Here is a 26,349-nt window from a genome sequence, read left to right as displayed (position 1 = left end):
CCTCAAATTCGTTATTAATCAAATCGAACTGATTGCTCAGTTCGATGGGAGAAGAAATAATGTCAACGTTAGATTTAGAAGGAATATCTGAAGTCTCCAGCTTCCTGCTATTTTTTCCGCGCTTGGGCAGGACGGTCTTGAAACCTTGTTTCTTTGAAGGAAGTGGAGAATTCAGAGACTCCCCCTTCCTCTTGTTTTTATTAATACTCATTGCTGAGCGTGGAGACGTGACCTTCTTAGAGGTTTTTTCCCAGAACGGTGTCCCTGCAGGATTACCACCGCTTGTCGGAATTTTACTTCCGCAAACGGGTCCAACGTAAAACGAAGGCACGGGTCCTTGCAAAGATCGTAACGGGATCAGTGGGTAGAAATAGCGCTAAGAAGCACCGTTGAAATTAAAATAGCTTCGGGTAGTATTAAAAACTTCCTTCCGCAAAGAGAAAGAACCGCACAGCACGAAAGCACGATGCGGTCTGAGGGGAAGAAGAATGAACCACGAGATCGCTCAGCTCCACGGCGAACCCAGTATCCAGAAGGTAGGTAAAGCCGGAAGGGTATGATGGGCAGGGCATGTTGCAAGAATGCCGGACAGCAACCCTGCAAAGATGGTGTTCGCTTCAGATTCGGCCGGTATGAGAAGGCGCGGAGCGCAGCGAGCGAGGTGCGCAGACCAAGTGCAAAACGACTTGGCGAACGTGGGGCGTATTCGAGGATGGAGAGATGCGGCCTCGAATCGTGTATTGTGGCGTCAAATTGTTGATTCAGTGTTATCTGTTTAGATGTAGACTAAATGAATGAAATGAATTGAACAAGCCAACCGATGATCAGGTAGCTGATGCGATGACCAAAGGCCTTCCAGCTCCCAGATTTCGGAAGTTGCGTGAATTGTTAGGAATAATTAATTAAGGCGAATGAATTCAATGAAGTGCTCGCTTCCCGAGGAGGAATAGGAGGAGCAAAATTTGTTCATGGATTATGGTGGATATGGTTTGCATGACCGTTAACTGGTTTCGCCGTTTCGGATTTTGAGCGTTGTAAAATTGCTTCCCATCGAATCAGGAATTCGATTACCGTCTCCCATCAACTTTGCACGGGAATTGAAAACTTTTTTGCGTGGAAGAAAAAACTGGAAATGTATTTATGATTAGCCCCAGAGCACTTAAATTTATTGGAATCTTCTCTCACAAACTATATGATGTTCCACCCCAAATCATGCGATTGGCATCCATGTGGAAATGTTTGGTTCCATGACCCCACTTTTGGCACCTACGGCACTGAGTGGGGTCCTGGAAATTTACCACAGGCCTACGGAAATGTTCCCGTGTAACACGCACATGGGACACAATACAGGCCTTATTTAGTTATTCAGTTCATTTTTATGAACGTGAATCGAATAAACTTGTTGCCCCATTTTAATCAATTGGACTGGGGCAAATCCAAGCAATTGCGAAATTTTCATTCTAATCTCCTGTGACTTATCACTGGGGAGACCTTCTAGCACCTTCTAGGACGACTTTGAACAATCGTTCAGCTTAGTCGTCGTACATGAAAAATGTATGCCGCATCTCATCCCGTAACGGGATCAGTAAGTACAAACAGCACTAAGAAGTACTGTTGAAATTAAAATAGCTTTGGGTAATATAAAAATCTTTCTTTAGCAAAGAGAAAAAAACGCACAGCACGAGAGTCTCGGTTCTGAAATTCTAATTATTGATTTTGTACCTTAATCATCCAACCAACCATCAGAGCCTCAGCTTTATTAAAAAACAATGTTTAGATTCACACTACAAAAGGTTTTTTTTTTGCACCAGAGATTACCATATTCACCCCATTTTTTCTCCTTTTCAGATACAACGATCCTCACATCAAAACGAACCTGCTGCTACAGGCCCACCTGTCGCGTCTACAGTTGGGTGCCGAATTGCAAGGTGACACTGAACAAAGTCTCGGCAAAGCAATTCGCCTCATCCAGGCTTGCGTCGATGTGCTCTCCTCAAACGGATGGCTCTCGCCGGCCGTAGCGGCGATGGAGCTGGCCCAAATGGTCACCCAGGCGATGTGGAGCAAGGATTCCTATCTGAAACAGTTGCCCCACTTCAACGCCGACATCATAAAACGTTGCCAGGAGAAGAATATCGAGACGGTGTTCGACATCATGGAGCTGGACGACGACGATCGGATCCGGTTGCTGCAGCTCAACGATCAGCAGATGTCCGACGTGGCGCGGTTTTGCAATCGGTATCCGAACATCGAAATGACCTTCGAGGTGGTCGATAAGGACCGAATTCACTCCGGCTCGTCGGTTAATGTTGTGGTTAATCTGGAGCGTGAAGATGATGTTACTGGTCCTGTTATTGCGCCATTTTTCCCGCAGGTAAATTTCCATCTCCCATCGGCGCCAAATGCATAGGCATAACATTCGATAGGGTGGCGCGTGATAACGATCCTCCTACTATATCACTAATCACACCACCAGCTTGTTGTTTACTCAGCGGACAAATCACACTCATCGAAGTCCTGCTGATTTGTTTGTAAACGGTTTGTCCAAGCAAACAAAGATCGCTGTTCACCGAGTTTTGATTTTCTGATTAGCGATGGAAGGAAAGATGCAAGTTGAACGGTTCAATAGGAACTGCATCTACTAGCTAATGTTTGTACATCCTGATGATGATCATTTGCGTATTAGATTTTGGTTTTGTTTCGCAAATAACTTACAATCGTGTCCATTTAAATACACGCGCCATGCTTTCCAATAATGAATATTATTCATTCATACTGGGTTGGTCGGAGAACAGTTGTAAACGTATGATCGTTAGATCACGAGGCGGAATTAAGATCGCCTAATCAATAGTTTTATAATTAGTAAAGATTTCGTAAGATATTTTGAAAGGATCAATCTCTCATATAGTAGTTTTCAAAGCTTATGATTTGTTTTAGTAGGTATTATGATTTTTAAATATTATTTGCTGGTTCTTTTGAATAAACAACTATTTATGCTCAAATTATAAAATGGACACGATTGTTATTTTTATGGTGTTTTTATATTTTATTTCAAATTATCTTACAACTAATGTATATTGACGGTTCATTTTTTCATCATCCACAGAAACGCGAGGAAGGCTGGTGGATCGTCATCGGTGATCCGAAAACCAATTCGTTGCTATCGATCAAACGGCTCACGTTGCAGCAGAAAGCCAAATTTAAACTGGATTTCGTGGCGCCCAGTCCGGGTCACCACGATTACCAGCTGTACTTCATGAGCGACTCCTACCTGGGATGCGATCAGGAGTATATGTTCAGCATCAACGTGGGCGATTTCCAGTCCGAGTCGGAAAGTGAGTCTGATTAAATGACAGACGAGGACGGATGTAGAAGGTAAACAAAGACGCATTTCTTGAGAATCATGAGCATAATGCTATTATGTTTCACTTCTTGAAATTATGGTATAAATGTCAACAAGTGTTAAAAGATACGTTCATTCTTAAGTATCGACAAGTCTAGATTTTGTAGTTATAGATTAAAGCGGAATACAAAATTCGAATCCCATGGGCAGGAAACCACACGATCCCTGATCCGATTTAGGCCAATTGGATTTGTTGTCCATTTCTGCTATCCGGTGGTGTCATATCACAGCCACAAGCTTCTCTCTACCCAGAGCTAAAGGGCAATCAATTAGTTGAGAGCGAAACCAAGCTGTTGCAATCAAAACCGCAACCGATTAACGATTTGGCACCTTTTTACCTTTCCTTTATCTTGTTTATACTTTGTGTTGCGGGTTGCGGCTTGTGCAATGATGACGAGAAATACGAAACGTGAAAGCGACACTGTCTATAGAGAAGAGATATAGAAGGGGAGCTTATTATCAAACTGTCATGGAAAAGCTTAAAACGGCTATCATAATACCTAAACTATTACCCAAACAATACCCCCTTTTAACTAAACTATTGTAAAGGCATAGAAAATAATAATGTCCAAAGTTTACATTGTCTGCAGCGTAAACATTTCGACAAGCAATGTGCGTATTTCGACCTCAACTGTGAGGTCGTCTTCAGTGTCTCGTACTTGAATCGACTTCGTAGTACGAGGTCGTAATACGTAATTTATGTAAAAGTAATACGAGGTGGTGGAATTAAATGGAATTGTACTAAACTCGTCTTAGGACAGTGAAAACATTTCACTAAAAAGAGCTAAATAATTTTCTTGAAGCAATATGTTTGTTTTGCCTTTTTCGTATAGGTTTTAAGTACTGTGAACAAGACTGTGAACGTCCCTTATTCTGAACGGCTTCTAATTCTGTGCACTTTGACACTAAAATATTTTTTCAAATTGTATTTTGGTGCTGTTATTAATATATTTAATTACATGTCATCAAAAAGTTGGGAATTAGTTGTTATCATGGGTATTTCGTATCCCTACCTCCTCGTTCCCCGGTGGGAACAATGGTCGTATGCTGACAGGGAAGGGGGGATTTGCTCCTTTCCGGAGGTGCAAATCTGATCAAGCGTCTGTTCTCCATGTTAGGAGTGGCTCACAACAGCGTCTGTTTCCCATGTTAGGGGCGGCTGATCATCGTCCGAGTGCCAGGGAGTGACTCTAAACTAAACTGTGTAAGTGTTGGTTAAGTTATGTCGAGAGTGTTACCGAGAAATCCGTGTTTAGTGTAGTGTATTTCGTGGAACAAATGTTGTAAATGCAGGTAATACTCGTGTCTCAGTGTTGGTTTTTCCCAGTCAGCTCCCTGTAGTAGGCTAGACCTTAAATTGAGCTCTACTACCATCCTACGCAGCCAACCACCCACTGAAGTACAGTGTCCCACCACCAGAGGACCAAGGAAAAGCCCTTTGGACGGCCATGAAGGGGTGGCGTAATGTGGCCATTTGGTTGGAAATGAGGTCACTGCCCGAGGGACGAGGTCATAGACCTCAATGCATGGTATTACCGTCTCCCTGTCCACAGAACTCTTCACTAACGAAAAAGTCGTCGACCAAGATAGTTTGAGTTGGAAAACTAGGAGCTAGCATTTCGAAAGTGTTACATAGTGAAAGAGAAAGTGGACAGTGGAATAGAAGTCGGTGCAGTGGACATCAGAACCCCGCCGTTTTTTGGACAAAAACCAGAAGGCCGCCGTTTTTTGGACAAAACCCAGAAGGCCGCCGTTTTGGATTTAGAGTCCCGAAGAAAGCCGTGGTGTACCGTCCTCGTCCAATACCGGCATCGTATCCGCCGTAGGCCAATCCGTCACCATATTGGCAGGTCGAGAGTGCGCGTCTCCGTCCCGGAAACTACAACGGACGCCCAAGCCACCCCGAAAGACAATGGGACGCCGGCGTTCCTGGATTAGCCGCCATTGAAGAACAGGAAGCAGGAAAGGAAGGGAAGGTGTGGTGGAACTGTGGAAGGAAGTAGGGGCCCCGAAGTAAAGGTTAGATTAGCGAATAAGGAAGTGGGAAGGAGAGATTAGAAGGGAAAGAGGATAGGAAAGAGAAGCCGAATAAAGTGTGTCCTGTTAAAATACTGTGGTTTTCCTATTTGGAGTGCGAGAATTACCTGTCCGCGAGTTTCTTGAGGTGAGCGTGCCGACCCTGAGGCCGCACAATGGGGAAAATGTTGCATGTTTCGGGCAAAATTCAATAACTCAAAAGGCCGCTGAACGAAAATTGTGACCAAGAGCTTTTCTGAAACAAAATTTTCCCAGGAATCGAATGGGGGTAATTTCGGGTCCGGCATGCCATTCCTAATAGGACTTTTTGGACGTTTTCCCCCAACTTCCCCCAGAACTTTGGTATTATGAACGGAATGCAGCCGTTATAAGCAGTTTACGGCATATTTCTGATTGAATCTGAATGATTAGAATATTGTTGGGTAAGCGCAGTGTTATTTTATCTGGAGAGTATGTTAGTTTTAGGGGAATATGGGGTAAAATAGTCTCATATATTATATACATACAAATGGATTTCTGTCTGTCTGTCTGATCATTATAGACTCGGAAACTACTGAACCATTCGGCGTGAAACCTAGTATGCAGATGTTTTTGGAGTCGAGAAGGTTCTTATGATGCTTGGAGACCCCTCCCTCTTTTGAATGGGGGGCTTCCACATAAATAAAAAAAATTACAGCATAACTCGAGGACTAATCAACCAAATACAACCAAAGTTGGCATGTTAAGGTTTTTGAAGTCTGGAAATATTTCTGTGGTGGTTTGTGACCCCTCCCCATGCTGGAAAGGGAGGCTCTCATACAAATGTTATTCATTACAGCTAAAGACTTAGAAGATGCGATTGAACACTTGAATGCAGAATTGCATTCTTTAAGTAGATGGTGGAAGTACAACCAGTTAAAATTGAAAGTATATGATTATTTCGCAAAATCGTTCAATTGATAATGTCTCGGTGAAAAGTGAGGACGAGACACCGCATACGTGAAATTAAATATCTTAAATAAATATCTGTGCACCACCACAGAAACATTTCTTGCCTTCAAAAACCCTTACATGCCAAATTTGGTTCCATTTGCTTGATCAGTTTTCGAATTATGTAGAAATTTGTGTTTCATTTGTATGAGAGCCCCCTCTTCCAGAAGAAGAAAGGGTCACGAAACCCACAGAACCATTTCCTGACTTCAAAAACCTTCACATACCAAATATGGTTCCATTTTCTTGGTTAGATTTTAAGTTATGTGGAAATTTCGATTCCATTAGTATTGGAGGCCCCTTCCCTTTTTGCAGAGAGGGGACGGCTCACGAACTACCACAGAAACATTCTTGCCTATTATATAAACCACATGCCAAATTTGGTTCCATTTGCTTGATCAATTTCTGAATTATGGAGACATTCATGTTTCATTTATATAAGATCCTCCCCTTCTAGAAGGGGGAGGGGTCACGAATCATCACAGAAACATTTCTTGACTTCAAAAACCTTAACATGCTAACTTTGGTTGCATTTGCTTGATTAGTCCTCAAGTTATGCTGATTTTTTTTTTCTATTTATGTGGAGGCCACCCATTCAGAAGGGGGAGGGGTCTCCAAAAATCATAAGAACCTTCTCGACTCCAAAACCATCTGCATACTAGATTTTATGCCGAATGGTTCAGTAGTTTCCGAGTCTATAAGGATTAGACAGACAGACAGAAATCCATTTGTATGTATATAATATATATGAGACTATTTTACCACATAGTCCCCTAAAACTAACATACTATCCAGATAAAATAACACTGCGCTTACCCAACAATATTCTAATCATTCAGATTCAATCAGAAATATGCCGTAAACTGCTTATAACGGCTGCATTCCGTTCATAATACCAAAGTTCTGGGGGAAGTTGGGGGAAAACGTCCAAAAAGTCCTATTAGGAATGGCGTGCCGGACCCGAAATCACCCCCATTCGATTCCTGGGAAAATTTTGTTTAAGAAAAGTTCTTGGTCACAATTTTCGTTCAGCGGCCTTTTGAGTTATCGAATTTTGCCCGAAACATGCAACATTTTCCCCATTGTGGGCCGTTTGATTCAGGGAGTCTCTTTGTTGCTCGAGGTATACTTACCAGTAATTACAACTGTGCACACCATGTTGCATCGTGTCGGCATCGAGTAGGCAGCCCCTTCAACGCGATGTAGGTAGCGCAACCCTGGTAAGGTAGTCTACCGAAATATCTACAGTTACCAAGAAAAGCAAAAGTAGAGCAAACGGATTGATTCAATGACAACGGACCCGGCAACGAATAAAGGACAACGATTGGAAAGTCGGATCTTGGAACGTGAGAACTTTAAATGAACCCGCACGTGTTGGGCTTCCTGCTCGTGAGCTGCACAAGGTCGGTGTGAGTGTGGCAGCAATCCAGGAAACACGGTGGCCCAGAACTGGAGAACGTGAATTCCGGGCGATGGATCCCATAGCGAACACTTCATTCAAGTACCACATCTACTACAGCGGCGGTGACAGAGCAGAACAAGGAGTTGGCTTCATGGTGATCGGGAAGCAGATGAAGCGTGTTATCCGGTGGAAGCCGATAAGCGACCGCATTTGCGTGTTAAGAATGAAGGGCAAATTCATCAACTATAGCCTGATCAGCATCTATGCCCCAACAAACGATAAGCCTGATGTGATGACGTGAAGGATGAGTTCTATGAGAGCCTTGATAAGGCCTACGGAAAGTGCCCAACACACGATGTAAAGATTGCAAATGCGCAGATCGGAAAAGAAAGTTTCTTTCGCCCTGTCATTGGTACGGAAAGCCTTCATTCCGCTACCAACGATAATGATCTGCGACTTGTAACCTTTGCTGCTGCTAGAGGGATGGCAATAAGCAGTACCTATTTCGCACGTAAGAATATCCGCAAACACACCTGGCAACATCCGAGTGGAGACACTTGCTCACAGATAAACCACGTGCTGGTCGACGGACGGTATTTCTCGGATGTTATAGATATAAGGTCCTTCAGAGGTCCGAACATCGACTCGAATCACTATCTTGTGGTTGCCAAAAATTCGGGCGCGACTTTCCAGCGTCACGAATTCACGAAACAACAGAACGATGCGTTTTTATATCCAACGCTTGTCAGTTGAAGGAGTTGCTGGACAGTACCACCAGAAGCTGGACGAGCTGATAGGAGATGCCACCGGATCTGGCGGTGTCAACAGATTGTGGGAAAATATCCACGAAGCTGTGACTACAACAGCGCAGGAAGTGTTAGGCACTGCACAGCGACGCCAACGAGATGGTTGGTTTGATGAGGAGTGCCAGCGATTGACGGACGAGAAAAAATGTTGCTAGTAGTCGAATGCTAGTGACTCGTACCCGTTCCAACAGAGAGCGGTACAGTGTAGCAAGGGCATAAGAGAAACGAATCCACCGCAGAAAAAAAGGCAACACGAAGAGAGTGTGATAGCTGAAGCGTAGGAGAACACGGATAGAAACGATATGCGGAGGTTTTACGCAACTGTCAATGACAGACAAGACTATGGTGGCAGCCAGGTGGAAGGAGCACTTCGAAGATTTGTTGAACGGTGAAAATGAAGGTGTATTAACGAGCAGGATGGACATAGCCGGCGACGGTCAAGCTGTGGAACCACCAACACTGGACGAGGTTAAGAAGGCTCGAGCTCGAGAAAAATAAACGAGCTGAAAAACAGTAAAGCTGCTGGGAAGGACGAGATCCCGGTCGAGCTTCTCAAACACGGAAGTGAGCAACTGCATCAATCAATCCACCACATTATTCAGGAAATATGGGAGGATGAAGAACTGCCAGCCGGTTGGATGGCCTCATATGCCAAATCTATAAGAAAGGGCACAGACTATAGTGTGCCAATTACAGAGGGATCACCCTTCTGAACTCGGCGTACAAAATCCTGTCGCGTATAGTGTTTAACAGACTGAGATCGCTTGAAGAGTCCTACGTCGGCGAATACCAGGCAGGTTTTCGTGAGAGCCGATCAACGACGGATCAGATGTTTAGCCTGTGGATAATCCTTGATAAATTCCGGGAGTGTAACTTGCAGACTCACCATCTGCTCATTGATTTCAAAGCAGCGTACGATTCAGTGAAGAGAAATGAGCTGTGGCAGATAATGTCCAAACATGGTTTTCCGGCGAAACTTATTAGACTGATACGTGCAACGCTGGATGGCTCGAAATTAAGTATTTGAAATCAAGTACTTTCGAATTTATTGTTCAACATTGCACTCGAAGGCGCTATTAGGAGATCTGGCGTGCAGAGGAACGGCACTATCATCACACGGTCGCATATGCTCCTGGGCTTTGCGGACGACATCGACCTCATTGGAATCGATCGCAGAGCAGTAGTGGAGGCTTTTATCCCACTGAAGAGGGAGACGGCGAGGATAGGCTTAACCATTAACTCTACCAAGACAAAGTACATGGTGGCAGGTAGAGATAGGGGAAGACGCAGAGGTGTGTGGGGTTTGAGTAAGTTACTTTCAGCGTGTGATTATACATCAACACCTCAGCGTGTAAATTGGTGATCAGCAAGCCATGACTCGTCCTCTTCTCGTCAGACCTCCGCGGCGTGCACACGCACCGACGGAGAGCTGCTGTCATCGCATTTCGTTCCGGCCATTTGGGGCCACACATTTTGGCGATCCTGCCAGGTTATTTTTTGGATCCTGACGCTGATTTCAATAGGTGAGTTGCATTCAAGCGGTTAATGTGCTAATTAGTAAAATATTGGATGGTTGAAAAAAAAACCACAAGGCAAGGTGCTTTGTATTACCACAAAGGTGATTTGGAAAATCACAAAGCGCGTCGGGACGACCGCTGAAAAATGGATTGTGCTTTGGTAAATCACAAAGCGCGTCGGGACGACAGCTGGAAAACAGATTGTGGTTTGGAAAACTACAAAGCGCGTCGGGACAACCGCTGGAAAACGTATTGTGGTTTGGAAAATCACAAAGCGCGTTGGGACGACCGCTGGAAAACGGATTGTGGTTTGGAAAATCACAAAGCGCGTCGGGACGACGGCTGGAAAACGGTTTTTTGTTTGGAAAAACACGAAGCGCGTCGAGACGACCGCTGAAAAATGGATTGTGGTTTGGTAAATCACAAAGCGCGTCTGGAAGACCGCTGGAAAACAGATTGTGGTTTGGTAAATCACAAGACGCGTCTGGAAGACCACTGGGAACGGGATTGTGTTTGGAAAATCACAAAGCGCGTCGAGAAGACCGCTGGAAAACGGATTGTGGTTTGGAAAATCACAAAGCGCTTCGGGACGACAGTTGGAAAACGGATTGTGGTTTGGAAAAACACAAAGCGCGTCTGGAAGAACGCTGGAAGACGTATTGTGTTTGTAAATTAACAAAGCGTGTCTGGAAGACCGCTGGAGATCGTTTCAAAATCACTAAGCGTGTCGAAAAGACCGCTAGAAAACGAATTGTGGTTTGGAAAATCACAATGCGCGTCGAGGCGACCGCTGAAAAATGGATTGTGGTTTGGAAAATCACAGAGCGCGTCTGGAAGTCCACTGGAAAATTGATTGTGGTTTGGAAAATCAAAAAGCGTGTTTGGAAGACCGCTGGAAAACAGATTTTTCCAAACAAAGCGTGTTTGGAAGACCGCTGGAAAATTTGATTGTGAATTGGAAAATCACAAAGCGCGTTTGGAAGACTGCTGGAAAATGATTGTAGTTTGGAATACAAGAGGCGTCTGGGAGACTCCCAAGGTGAGTGCTGATTTTGGTTAAAATAAATTTAGTTTGATATTTATACACTTGGCGGCTTTAGTGTTCATGAGACTACCTAATAAGCAAGTTCTAACGAAATCTGAGAGATATGGAAAACTAACCCCAAAGTTGTTTGGGAGGCAAAATATATTATCTTGATGTTTATTTTGGAATTCACTGACTTAGTAATCATAGCGGAATTACCCGTTGGGTCTGATTTAAGTATGATATCTCATTAAAATATAATATCTCTGAAAAAATTTAGATAAATATCATTTTCTTGGCCGTTGTTCGGAAGTTCAACATCGATAGGTTGAAGGTCAGCATGATGGTGTTACTATACACGAGACTGATAGTTTGATTGACAGAATAAGATATTTAGATTATTGCTGCAATCTACATGTGGTCATTAAATTGCTGTACAGCGAGATGCTAAACAGAAAGACATAAAAAACAACGTCGAAGGCATGTGAGATCGCATTAAGTTGATTTGGAAAAGTTATTCACAATTATTAGTAGATTTGGAGGAGTTTAATTAATAGAAGTTCGTACAGGAAGATAAATTTGAAGTCACTAGGTTTTGGTGAGCTGTATATGAACATAACCCAGCCGGCTCTAGGAGGAATAAGCTGAGTTGCTATACTCATCACTGTCACTAGTTTCTACTGTAAGTAGAAAATTACTCAAATTTTACTGGTCAATGAAATTAATCGAAATAAAATTTCAGCTTAAAGCTGCACTTAGACTAAGCTGATTTGAAGGTGTTTGCATTTCCTAGTATCGACTTCCCAACATTATATGTTCCTAGAGAGATCAATATTATAACACTAGGTACTAAACATTTAAACGATACAATCTATTTACTCCCATATCGTGGTTCTGCGATTAAAAAAAACACGATGTTAAGGCAAGTTTATTTCGGTTTGTTACGATGTTAAGACAAGCTTAATCGGTTTCTCAAATGCAACATAGTCAATCTTCATCTTCGTCTCGCGCAAACAACTTAGAAGAAAATTATTGCGTCCTATGCTAGAAGATTTTTTTTACCTTTTTTATGAGAGAAGAAGGGGAATGTGGGATTTGAGTAAGTTTCTTTCAGCGTGTAATTATACATCAACACCTCAGCGTGTAAATTGGTGATATAAATTGGCAAGCCATGACTCGTCCTCTTCTTGTCAGACCTCCGCGGCGTGCACACGCACCGACGGAGAGCTGCTGTCATCGCATTTCGCTCCGGCAATTTGGGGCCACACAAGGTGGTGCTTGATGGGGTGTGTTTGAAGTTGCTGATTTACCTTGGAACGCTTGTGACATGTAACAATTACGTTTCCCGTGAAGTGAAAAGACGTATTGCTGCTGCGAATAGGTCCTTTTACGGATTACGTAACCAGCTTAGGTCCCGCAACATGCAGACGGAAACGAAATTTGCTTTATACAAAACTCTGATTCTACCAGTGGCCCTTTATGGACATGAAGCATGGACATTAAAAGAGGCGGACCGGAGAGCTTTCGGAATTTTCGAGTGAAAAGTGCTGCGTACAATACTCGGAGGGAAACTAGAAAATTGTGTGTGGCGCAGACGCATGAATCATGAGCTGTATCAAGTATACAAAGAAGAAAATATTGTGAATCGTATAAAATACGGCAGACTTCAGTGGGCTGGTCACTTAGTGCGAATGTCTGAAGAAAGAATAGCGAAAACAATATTCAACAGAGAACCAGATAGGTGCCGGCGACTTCGTGGAAGGCCACGAACACGCTGGCTGCATGCGGTGCACAGTGTTTTCTAACCCAGGAATTCGTGATCGAAAATGTTTTGGCCATGAAAAGTTGATTTTAGAGTCTCAGTGACTTCGGAGAAAAGTTTCAGTATGTTAAGCTCCATATTCTGGAACAAAATTTTTTTTGACTAATCCCCCTAAAAGTGAGATGGAAATTCTCTTTCCTTCAATTATGAAGATACATCATTGGTGTCTTCGAAAAAGTTGTAGAAAAAGTTTCTACGAAAAATTTTGCTATATAAATTTTATTTCTATCTGCTATAGAAGTCAAGATGTGGGTCGTTATTTATGAACCACCAAAAAACAGGTTTTTCACGATACTTTCGTCAATATATTTTTTGGATTTTTCAAATGTTCTACAAAGATGTCCGTCGCGATAAAAAACATGAACCTTTCGAAGACAGTTTCTTCTTATTTTCAATATTGACGATTTTCGGTTAAAAAATGGGCATTTTGACATTAACTGCATACATGTAGGGGCAAAATGGGGCAGAATTTTATTTAAGTAATTGAAAGTATAACTCATGCTCTAATGGTTGCATTGCAACATATATGTGACATAGCTTGACATAAGTGCCGTATGAACATCTTTTTCTTCTTCTTGTTGTTATATATAAAAAGTTAATTGGTCTGTATTGTCCATAACTAAGAAACGGCTGGATAGATTTTCTTCATTTCTTCAGCAAATTTGTTTATCAACATGTCCGACGGATTTACATAATATTTTCTCATGTAAGAATCTAGACCAAAATTGGAAAAAATATGAAAAATTGAAAATAAAATTTGTATGGAAATTTTATAAAGGTAGATCGCATTCTCGCCTACTGTGCAGGACAACGTCTGCAGGGTCATCTTTAGTCTTTACCTGGGAGGGAGAAACAGATACGAAAAATGTGTGTGTCAAGCCGAGCCGAAATCTAGCTGTCAGTGTGAGCCGAAAACGAAACTCTCGGCAAGCAAATTTTAGAAGGCAATATATCAACAATAACACGCAAACATGAATTTAGTCTTTTCAGGTGGCGCCTACGTTGATTGTTCTTTCTTGTTTTAAAATTTACTTGTTGCATGACGACAGTATATAATTAATTTGATGTGTAGTATCGAGAGCTCCCTCCCAGGTCTTTACACTTACGCCAGACCTATGATTTAGCCAAATACAAAATTTTCTAAATGATTATGGATGGATGTTTTACAGAACTGACATGAATTTCAAATTCCGCGGGATGAAACAACGCGTATTTAAAAAAAAATCATCAAAAAGTCACGTAAAAAGCGACCCCAGTGTATTTGGGCAAATTGTATTATTTTAGAAATCACCATACAGCCAGGAATGTTGATAAGAGGAAATGCAGTATCGGGTAAATCAGTAATCTTTATTGAATGGAAACTATGGTTAGCGACGCCTCAAACATCATAAGTTTAAATATAATTTTATGAAAGCAATTCGAAGGTACTTGTTTTACCTATTTACTTTTCGAAATATCCCGGAATAATAAAAAGCCGGTTTGCTACGTCTAAAACATCACCATATTGCAAAACAGGTTAACAGAAAAGTGTTCCAAAAATTTTAGTTTATTTCTTTTCATTTAGAATTCTCTAGAAATACCAATATCCCGATATTTTGGTATTTCTGTGTAAAATATCCGTCGATTCGATAATCTTTTTCAAAATTTGGACATTAAAACAAGACATAGGTCTGGCGTAAGTTTTATTATCATGAACTGGATGACCCGGCAGACGTTGTCTTGCACAGTAGGTGAGAATGCGTGTTGTGATCTGCCTATACAAAATACCCATACAAATTCTAATGTGAATTTTTCATATTTTTTCAGTTCAAGTCGTGACTTTTACATAAGAAAATATTATGTAAGCCCATAGGAAATTGTGATGAAGAAATTTGAACCCAGCCGTTTGTTAGTTATGCGGAATACAGACCAATTCATTTTTTATATATAACAGGAAGAAGAAAACATATCCATGCGGTACTTACGGAAAGCTAAGTCACATATATGTTGCAATGCAACCGTTAGTGCATGAGTTATACTTTCAATCTGCTAATTAAAATTCTGCCCCATTTTGCCCCTACATGTATGCAGTTAATGTCAAAATGCTTATTTTTGAACAAAAAATCGTCAATAACTTCATCAATATTGAAAATAAGAAGAAACTGTCTTCGAAAGGTTCATGTTTTTTATCACGACGGAGATCTTTGTAGAACATTTCTTCTTCTTCTTCTTATTGGCATTACATCCCCACACTGGGACAGAGCCGCCTCGCAGCTTACTGTTCATTAAGCACTTCCACAGTTATTAACTGCGAGGTTTCTTAGCCAAGTTACCATTTTTGCATTCGTATATCATGAGGCTAGCACGATGATACTTTTATGCCCAGGGAAGTCGAGACAATTTCCAATCCGAAAATTGTCTAGACCGGCACCGGGAATCGAACCCAGCCACCCTCAGCATGGTCTTGCTTTGTAGCCGCGCGTCTTACCGCACGGCTAAGGAGGGCCCCATGTAGAACATTTGAAAAATCTAAAAAATATATTGACGAAAGTATCGTGAAAAACCTGTTTTTCGGTGGTCGTTCGTAAATAATGACCCATATCTCGACTTCTATAGCAGATAGAAATAAAGTTTATATAGCAAAATTTTTCCTAGAAACTTTTTCAACAACTTTTTCAAAGACACCAATGATGTATCTTCATAATTGGAGGAAAGAGAATTTCCATCTCACTTTTAGGGGGATTAGTCAAAAAAAAAATTTTTCCAAAATATGGAGCTTAACATACTGAAACTTTTCTCCGAAGTCACTGAGCCTCTAAAATCAACTTTTCATAGCCAAAACATTTTCGATCACGAATTCCTGGGTTAGAAAACACTGTGCGGTGGAATCGGACCTGGGGACCCTGAACGTTCGGGGAAACTGGAGGTACATCGCCCAAGACCGACGGTTATGGAGCTCTACAATACGCCAGGCATAGGTTTATCGACGCTGTAGCCAACCAATGGCCAATGCGCATCGAAAGCAATTATTTTTTGTTATTATTGGCGCCACTAGGGGTTCCATTTTTCCCGGTAATCAACTTCCCGGGAAACGGGAAATAAAATGTAAACTTCCCGGGAAATAAAACAATTATGCGAAACTCAAAATCGTAACGTGAAATAATAACTTTGAAATTGATACTTGCTCCGTTGTGCAAAAATTAATAAAGAGTTGTTGAAAAGTCTGAAATTTTTTCTCTGTTTAGTTTGATAAGTGTTACCTTTGTCTGCAAAACGTTCGCTATATCATGAGCATCAGATGGCGAAGTTTCAGCATCTGCTCTCGTTAGAGAGTAAGATCTGCTGTGTCCATATGATTCCTTGATTCTTCCATGATATGGAGGAGAAGACAACTTTGACAGGATTTGTTCTGGTACTGCCGGAAGTTTTCTAGCATCAACCATTCTGGTACTCGTCCCGGACGAGTCGTCCGTATAATTTCTTAATGCAAACAATATTCTGGTCAAATTTGATTTATAATACGAACCTTGATACGAACACTTGAGCACATATCGCCTTTGAATTTGAAGTATGTAAGCAAATCATTAAATGTTTTTTTATTTTAAAGCGATAAAATTATTTCAGCGTTTTATAGTCATACTTTACAAATCGTAACTATCAATATTAAATGATTATTTCTGTCAAACTTTGTTTGAATTTCCGAGCAGTACCAGAAACGCATAAAATTGCATAAGTTTGGTGAGTTTTGTTAGTATACTGTTGTAATGACCTTATAGTAAAAACCTCAAATATGTTAACTTTTGTACTCTGACATATCCAGACAGTAAATTCTCAATAGTTCATTATAAGGGAGTTACAAATATTTAATTGACATTTTGTCCTACTATTCTCCGAAAGGTCAAGGAGGGGGATAATAAAAAATAAATATCAAAATGAAAATAATCAAAAAACTCCTCGGATTTGTTCAAGAATATTTTGAAACTCCTCAAAATTATCCGAATTTTATTTTGTTGCCCCCTCAAAATATCATTTTTTGGCAGAAAAAAAATCCGGGGGGGTGAGACAAAATGGATTTTAAATATTTGTATCGGCCTGAGTTGTTAGAAAAATGAAAACCTATCTCAAAACAAAAACGAGTGTTCGGAACGTGAGTCTGTTTGGAACACATATCGGGGTTTGAATCAAAAAGTATTGAAAGTTTTAAAAATAAACCTCTGACAATACCTACCCAAGCCGTCACTGCCTTGCTTAAATATCTGCGATCGTCTCCAAAAATTGGTTAATATTTCAACATAGTAGTTTCCCGGGAAATTCGGGAAACTAAAGTGAGGGTTCAATCAAAGTTAATTGCCTATTTCCGGGGATTAAACCACCCGACTTGGACGTTAATTTACAATGTTATGAAAACTCAATTGTGAATATGTACGTTATGTGGAAGATATTGATTTGGAAAATGTATTGGAGGTAACCACTTTCCCTTCGATGGGACTCGAACCCATGACCCTACAGTACGCTAGACTGGTGCTTTAACCAACTAAGCTACGAAGAACCTCCGTCGGCCTTCGCAACCTAGCGGCTGCTGAACGAGCTCGAGATTCCCAAATTGGACGCATAGTCAAATCCAGGGTAGAAATATTTCACAGTCAATGCAGTGAAAAACATGGATCTCAGTAAAATCTGCTGTCGCCTTCATCGCCGCCGTGGTGAGTGCGACTAGGTGCAGCCGAAAAATCATTTCCAACACCGACTATTCAATTTCGCATTCAGCCACTCACAAGTCGCTCTGACATGCTGCTCAGTTCGCGCCTTACCGTATGACTGTGAGTGGCCCATTTAAAGACGTGGTGATTTTTTTCAATTTGCTGGGTGAATGTGTACATTTTGCTGTGGTGAATTTCATCTTCGTGGCGCTGTGGGTGATGTGAGTTCTGTTGTTTACTTTTCTGCCTCTCCGGGAATATGAGGATGATTTCAAAGCAGGAAGAAAATAAAAAAATGATATAAAAAAACATCACCTTCATCCAGTGCTGCCGAATATTTACAACCCTGCTCACAATCCATTTCTCAAGCCAATACTCCACATGTGTATAGTACACGTCCACATTAGAGGAGTGTGAGTATTTAGAATGTCTGGCGGCTATACACATTCTTCATCAGCAACTGTACTGATCAAGTGAGGTTGTGTAAGCTATTTGCCAGTCGGTCGTCAAGCTCAGACCCAACCGCATTGTCGGGTACACATGTGGAAGTATTGGCTTGAGAAATGGATTGTGAGTGATTTGACTATGCGTTCAATTTGGGAATCTCGAGCTCGTTCAGTAGTAGTAGTTTTTGACGTAGGACTTACGTCTCTCTTTAATATACCGGGTGTCATTTCAAAATATTCAAATCGACCGCGTTACGCTGTGTTGAAAGATTTTAAACGTTAATAGCGTTCATCTCAGTGGACGAATTTCTGCGGTAAGCCCCTCAATCGACAGATTTCAAGTATGCCTTTCATGTCCATGCTTGATAAGACCCGAAAAACTTGTTTCAATAGGCATGAAACTGTTTTCAATGAAAAACATTGAGATCAAGGGAACCTATAAATAGGGGTACCGCATAATTCTTGCATCATTCCATTACCACGTTCTGATTGGTGCAGACACAAGCGAATGAGCAGCCGCTGGGTCTGCCGAGAAGCCATAAAATAGCGCAACGCGATTTTTTCCTTTCATTCTGACCGGGACAAGCGAAGCAACCGCATCATCGATTGAACAGCACTCACACCTTTTAGCAGGGAATGAAGTCATCGAAGCCACCATCATCAGCCGAAACCTAGCCAGTACAGCAGCAGTCCACCCTACAGACCCGACAAAGCAGCAATGCTGAGCAGATACCGGCAGCAGCAGCAGAGTCAAGCCGAGACCGGCGGCCGGCATCGGTGATGAGCCGAGACAGGCTGAAGAAAAGCCACATGATGCAGCGTATGTCCAAAAAACAAACGGTTCTTCAGAGAGCCAATGATAGAGATCAATATCAAAGCTTTCAATTCCCTTCGGGATAGAAATTGCAGGGTTGCTACGGAGATCCAAAAAATATTTTCCGCGCCAAATCGTCGCCGACTAAAATCAAATCCACGCCATTTCCGCACGACATGAAAATCCATTCTGCGCCAAATCCGCGCGACCTAAAACTAAATTCTAAGCAAACACACTTAATTTTATTCACCGGGCTCGGTTACCAGATTACCGATTTCTCAACAGCTGAGCTCTCGGTAAAAAGTTCAATTCATTACCGAGGTCTCGGTTCTGAGCGCTTGGTGGCGAAATGCCAATTATTACTGAGCACTCGGTAAAACACTACCGATTGATTTGCAAAAAAAGTACGGACTTCGGTTATGAAAAATACCGAATAAATTGTAAAAATTGATTTCTTTTTTCCTCGCTTTTTTCAATATCAGAAATGATAAAACAAAACATTTTAGTTTTTTTATTCATTCATATTTATTATTATTATAAATTATATTCATTCATACTCGGTCAACCAGAATGGGCGATTAATGAAGTTGGAATTTTCTCGCGATCCGCACGTTAAATTTAGCTTCGCTTATAGTACTAGAATTGATTAGAGCACTTCTATATCGAAATTAGGTATAACAACCCCGGCTTCATTAGTTGCCGATTCCGCTGAAACAATAAAAATATTTCCGGCCTATGGTATAATCCCGTTTATAAAAATGGTGAGGAAATGCAGGCATTCATCTGAAATTGGAGAATATAAATTATCAAAGTAAATCAACACAAGAAAGATTTTTACTTACCAGAACTATGATTAAATTTGCCTAACGAATTGAACAAATATAACAAGTAGTATATACTTCTTCCAAAAAATCAGAAATCTCCAAATCCAGGCTATTTTCACTTCACAAATATGGCGTCAGAGCGGCACAACATCTAAACTGAGGGCTCGGTATTCATTTTACCGAGTACTCAGTGAAGTGCTTTGGATTTACTGAACGATCGGTATTTTTTTGACAAGTATGGGAAGAACAGAGTTGATCGGTAATGTATATTCCCGAAGCTCAGTATTAAACTTTAAACTACTGAGGCATCGGTAGAAATTATTGCAGAAATCAGTAAATTAACCACAATTAACTGAGCTCTCGGTTGAAATTTTATTTTACCGTATAAAACCAGTAAAAATATTTACCGAGCTGCAATTCTCGATCTAAGTGTGAATACACGTTAAATATCAATGTTAAATATTACGCTGAGCATTACAACAATTTATGTCGTTTTCGGTTTTAAACCTGGGTCAGGTCTGACCCCGACTCTGAATAACCGAACGAAAAACGAATCGGGATCGAGTCAGTATGATGGTGTTAGTGAGATCTCAAGCCCTATCATCTGTTTTGTTTTCAGTTCGCACTGCCAGCTGATAGGCAGAAATATTAATATTTTATCAGATTTCATACAGATTTTATCTTTTGAATTTTGTTATTAGTGTTATTTTGTTTCTTATTATATAAATTGAATGGGAAGTCAGATTTTTCTACTGTTAATTGTTTATTTTAAAAATGACAGTTAATCCATCAATAAATTTATGTGATTAGAAGCTTGTGATGAATGGCGACGGCAATGTGGATTGCCGTGAAGGAATTTTATGCTCTGGAACATTTCCGGGAATTATGCCAATCCGTGTTTCCAGATAAACTGTTATACTGGTTCTAAGTGGCGTTCTGGATAACAGTGATTGTGTTACATTTGAATTATCAATTATGCCATTCAAATGTAATAGAACAAGAAAATATGGAAACACTTTGTAAAAAATCCAATAGAAAATTTATTGAGAATTGGGGCCTTTTATTTTAAACTAAAGAATCAAATCGCACAAGAGTTGACTAACATTTTTGTATTTTCCTCCCAAGAGGGGATCCTTTGGGATAAACCGCGATTTCGCCAAAACTGCAAAAACCAAATATACAAGAAAGGCAAATATTTTTTCTCTACATAATTTTCCACTACATCACAGGAGATTCAACATAATAAATATCAACGGGGTAAAATATGTCTTTGTCGGTTTTTCAACGAATTACAACTAAAAATCCTTCTTCGACTCTAAAATTATGCTCAATTCGTATAAAACTGTTCCTAAATTTACATTTGAATTTATTTTCTGGCCAAGTATCATCTGGAGTGTTACTAGGTAGCAAATATACCCTCTGCAAGGTGAATAATTAATAAAACTATTGTAAATAATCAGAAAAATGTATCATTTGTTGATGGCAATATAGTTATCACTGCCTTATAAAGGGTTAATACATTATGTTTATATTCTTCAAATCCGTAACCTTAAACAAATTATTCACAGACCTGCAATAAAGAATAAAATAATGGTATGAAGATTTTGGTATAAATAATAATCCGATACTCCGGTACGCTATTTTCCCATTGAGAGAGCAATTATACCTAAAGCATATAATCGAATACACAACGTAATAGTGAATAATTAGCAGCTACAGCTACCTTTTCGTCATTGCATTTATCAATCACATTTTCATCAAAATTTTTAACCATCATTTTGTTTATAACGGAGCTACCGTCTGAAGTAATCAGCAAAAAAAATATGTCGGTATCTGAATCCATTTCACCATCAGAGAAACTTGAAGACAACACACGATTAAAATAATCAATTTTTACGTGCAAGACAGCAACAACATTGATAAATTCAACAAATGAAACAAAAACGATTAAAAGTCAAATACCCATCCGCACCCTTCCGTGTCATTCATGTTTTCATTTTCTTTTAGCGTAAACATAAACACCTGTTTGACAGTTTGTGTTCGAATGTATTGGTGAACCTAGGTTCGATCTCGATAAATCGGCAGAGCGAACCTCGTTCGTTTTGGGTCGGATCTGGTGCGGATCGCGATCCAACCTGAACGAATAACCGAACGTTTTGACAGCTGTTAGAGCGGATCCGGGGCAGAACTAGGTTCGACCCAGCAATAACCGAAAACGACATTAGTGAACGTCTTTTTTCGAGTTCGTTTTTATAATATTACTGATTTTAAGTATATGTTTTAACTTCAACGTTACACATGTTTGTACAAAATTGAAAATAGGATTAAGGAAAAAGCAGTTGATATAACAACTCATCTAGATGGTCCTTCTTGGAATTTCTGAAGAAGTCGCTCCAAAATTGTCTGCGGGTGTTTCTCCGAGAACATCTGTGGAAATTTCTCCATTCTTGCAAAAGGTTCCCCGGAAATTTATGCGGAATTTCATTTTTTCATAAATTTTTGTGAATTCCTCAAAAACAACATGCAGGAAATTTTCGGAAACTGTATGTGGACACCCCTAATTAATTCCTACAGAAATCGCTTGGGAAATTCTAACAGAAATTGGCTTCCGAAAAATCTGTTGTTAAATTTTCAGGATTTTTCACAGAAATTCTTGTGATCATAGCTAAATAAACTTGAATTCTTCCGGGAATTTCTCGGGAATCTCTGCAAAAACTCTTCCGGGAAAACTTTTTCAAAAATTTTCAACAATTTTTTTTTCAAAATCAACATCAAAAACAATTTCTGCGGAAGCACTTGAAAGACGGGTGTTCATGTCCTTCAACAGACATGTTTTGAATGCGCCATTGTTCAGAATGGTTTAAAAATGACAACAAGTGGCGCCCCTCTCCTCATAACATTTGTTTAATCAATGCTCAAGAGTGTAACCATGGAATTCAAACAGGGTTTGTTAATATCCGAAAATTGATGTTAGTAAATAACTACAAACGTAAATGTTGTTCTCGAAAACATTTGCAAACGAGAATAAAGCCCATCTAGATAGACATAAAACTAATTTTCAAATAAACGTCCTTAGATATATAGAACTTCATTTGTTTAAATACTCCTAAAACTAAATCCGCACAAAGTCCTAAAATCGTTATGTAAATCCGCGCATTGGCATTGGCATTGATAAAAAAATATGTAGAAAAACATTGTTTGATACTGACCGCACACAAAGCGAACGTGATTGAATGATCGTCCCATGTTATGAATTCTAAATCTTATCACCCGAGATCCCATGTCCGGGTGTTTCCTTCCTTCCACTACTAACAATAACAATGTTGTCTCAGAAAAGAACACCCTACTTCCCACCTGAACTGCAATCTAAGCTCGCTTGCCCGGCTTATTGGCCTGTATCAAGCGAAAAGTCCCGTTAGGAAATAGACGCCAGCAGCGAGCAACAATCGTAAAAAAGAAGAAGCCCTTCTCGAACGCGTTGATGATGATGACGCTTTGGCTGACAAAGAAGCGGGATACAAGACACTAGCTGATTGGCCCACCAATTGGGAAGCAGAGAAGATTCAAAATCAAGTAGTATAAAAGAAAAGTGCATTCGCTCGCAGAGCATTCAGTCTTTTTTATCAGAAGTTCGCGGTTATTTGAAAAGATCGTTTTCTTACTTTTTGCACTTAGCCGAAGCAAACAGCCTTTTTCAAGGCTCTAAGAGTTAAAAATAATGTTCTTCTTCAGTCGCTATCGCACGGATTAGAAAGCCCTTCAGTGGAAGGGCTGAGATACAGTCTACATCCCCTGCTGAGCCAACTTGTGGTTTATTTCAGGCAGTCCTTCAGTGGGAAGGTTGCCACTGTCGAGGCTAATATTTCGTGACCGGACAGATACTTCCTGAATTTTTTTGATGATTTTTGTTCGAGGTAGATTTGATTTATGTGTCGGTTTGATGAGAAGATTTTGCCGAGGAATGGTATGCAACGCCGATTATTTATCCAAAATAGTTGATGTGAGAAATTTGGACATATTATGTATCTTAAAGTCATGGTCATGTCAAGTCCTACGTCCACTTAGCGGTCATGTCACAGACATTACCCACTGTTCGTTTTTTTGTAATTATCTAAAACATGCATTTATCTCTTAGACTAGGTGTTCCGTGTTTTCTTAACTATTCTTAATTAACACTATCATCCTTATTTGCTATGTTACGCTTTTAGTTATTATTAATACATTTCAATTGCCTCTGGCAGTTAGGATATTTCCTCTAGTAGAATTAAACCATGTAGGATATTACAATGTTTTCTACTTAAACTAAACTTAACCTAATTTATACTAAGGGTACAAGGAGCTTATCGTTGCAATAGAAGATTGCAACGATTTTTGTCTAAAATTGGAAATTATTTTGTTGGACACTTGTCGCAATGTCTCAATATTAGAAATTCTATGAAGTTCATTGGTACTATACCATGAAGGCTACTTCAGAATCATTTTCAAAATTTAATTTTGAATCCTCTGAAGTGCCTTCTTTCTGGTATTGCAGCAACTAGTCCATATTGGCACAGCATACAACATGGCAGGTCTAAAAATTTGTTTGTAAATCAAAAGTTTGTTCTTAAGACAAAGTTTTGATTTTCTGCTTATAAGTGGATATAGACACTTAATATATTTGTTACATTTGGCTTGAAGGCCTTCAATATGATTTTTAAATGTTAATTTTTGGTCCAGCAGAAGTCCTAAATATTTGGCTTCGCTTGACCAATTAATTGTAACCCCATACATAGTGACAATATGTCTGCTAGAAGGTTTCAAATAAGAAGCTCTCGGCTTATGTGGGAAAATTATAAGCTGAGTTTTGTAAGCATTCAGGGAAATTTTCCATTTTTGCAAGAAAATATCCAAACTTTTTTGCAATCTACTAGAAATGACACGAAGGCTTCGCCTTTCGGCTGAAAGGCACGTGTCATCTGCAAAGATTTTTGACACCCTGGTGGTAAATCAGGTAAGTCAGAAGTAAAAATGTTATACAATATGGGCCCAAGTATGCTGCCTTAGGGAACACCAGCTCTTACAGGTAATCTATCAGATTTAGAATTCTGATATTTTACCTGCAGTGAGCGATCTGATAAATAATTTTCGATCAGTTTAATAATGTACAGATGAAAATCAAAATTCATCAATTTTACAATCAAACCTTCATGTCAAACACTGTCAAATGCTTTCTCTATATCAAGAAGAGCAACTCCAGTCGAATATCCTTCAGATTTGTTGAGCCGAACCAAATTCGTAACTCTTAATAATTGATGAGTGGTTGAATGCCCATGGCGAAAACCAAATTGCTCATCAGCAAAAATAGAATTGTCATTAATATGAACCATCATTCTATTTAAAATAATCTTTTCAAACAACTTTGGCGTTTTTCCATTTATCTGGAAAGTATGCCAATTGAAAACATTTGTTAAATAAATTAACCAAAAAGGATAAAGAGCTCTCAAGAAGATTTTTGATAAGTATGTAGAAAATATTATCTTCACCCGGTGCTTTCATATTTTTAAATTTTCTATTAATAGATCTCACTTCATCCAAATTAGTTCCCAACGAAGGGTCAAAAACATTCTCTTGATTGAGAATGTCTTCGAAGCTCCGTATAACCTGATCCTCAATTGGACTAGTGAGACCTAGAATAAAATTATGGGCACTCTCGAACTGCTGAGCAAGTTTTTGAGCCTTTTCGCCATTTGTTAATAAAATTTTATTTCCCTCTTTAACCGCTGGAATTGGCTTTTGAGGTTTTTTTCAAGAGTTTTCGTTAATTTCCAAAAGGGTTTCGAACTGGGATCCAATTTCGAGACATTATTCTTAAAGTTGGTATTTCCCAGAATAGCGAAACGTTTTTTAATTTCATTTTGCAAATTCCGATGACAATCTTTACTTCGTGTTTTAGGCACTCCGTAGGCCTTATCAAAGTTCTTTTAGAACGCTGAACCGTTATTATTCATTCAAAAAACTCTGACAGTGCACATTGAAATTGGCAAGCAAATCCCATGCCCCCCCACCCTTTGGTTCCCTGTGTAATTGCGATTGTTCTGGTCAATGGCAGAGTACCAACTACGAAGTGTACGGTCATCATGCTCATAACAATAACAATATTTCAGAAAATCTTCCATACGAATTGAAGCGTTCGCAGTTTAAATATGCCCGAAATTTGAGTGCAAGCTAGAGTGCAAGGTAGGTAATTGACATTGACGCCTAGCAGTTTATAATACGTTTTTGCAAAATTTCACCAGTCACTTCTCAGCAGCGATTTGCCACATGTACATCGTAATTATCACCCAAGTAGGCGAACCAATAACTGTATCAATTAGAATAATCGCCACCTCAACCAGGGAGCGCATCCCTCACTGACTGCATGCGGCATTGATTCCGTTCCCATAATGATGATCCATCGGTGCACATAAAGAAGCAATAGCCCTCGTCCTATAATAATAAGTCAGAGCCCAGCCCGTGCAGCGCGATGCATCCATCCGTGTCGATGATGGGGAGGGCCGTGTGCTTACATGATAGGTATGTTGTTGTAATTGATAACGTCGTCCGAAGCGAGTTGATAAATCATCACAC

At 40.1% G+C, this 26,349-nt stretch overlaps 2 protein-coding genes across 2 annotated transcripts in view; both read left to right on the top strand.

The window, feature by feature from the left end:
* The window catches only part of LOC134223387 (U5 small nuclear ribonucleoprotein 200 kDa helicase), a 36,447-nt gene extending 32,860 nt beyond the window's left edge, over positions 1-3,587 (top strand). The window contains exons 5-6 of the mRNA XM_062702528.1: positions 1,849-2,374; positions 3,107-3,587. Of these exons, the coding sequence (XP_062558512.1) occupies positions 1,849-2,374; positions 3,107-3,349 (769 nt within the window). The 3' untranslated portion in view covers positions 3,350-3,587. The remainder of the gene's footprint in view (positions 1-1,848; positions 2,375-3,106) is intronic.
* The window catches only part of LOC134226168 (uncharacterized), a 134,741-nt gene that overhangs the window by 47,996 nt on the left and 60,396 nt on the right, over positions 1-26,349 (top strand). The gene's annotated exons all lie outside the window — the stretch shown is intronic.

This window comes from Armigeres subalbatus, chromosome 3 (genome assembly GCF_024139115.2).
Source record: "Armigeres subalbatus isolate Guangzhou_Male chromosome 3, GZ_Asu_2, whole genome shotgun sequence".
Classification (NCBI taxonomy): domain Eukaryota; kingdom Metazoa; phylum Arthropoda; class Insecta; order Diptera; family Culicidae; genus Armigeres; species Armigeres subalbatus.
Note: the sequence above shows the minus strand (reverse complement) of the source record. Positions and strands in the feature narration are given on the sequence as shown.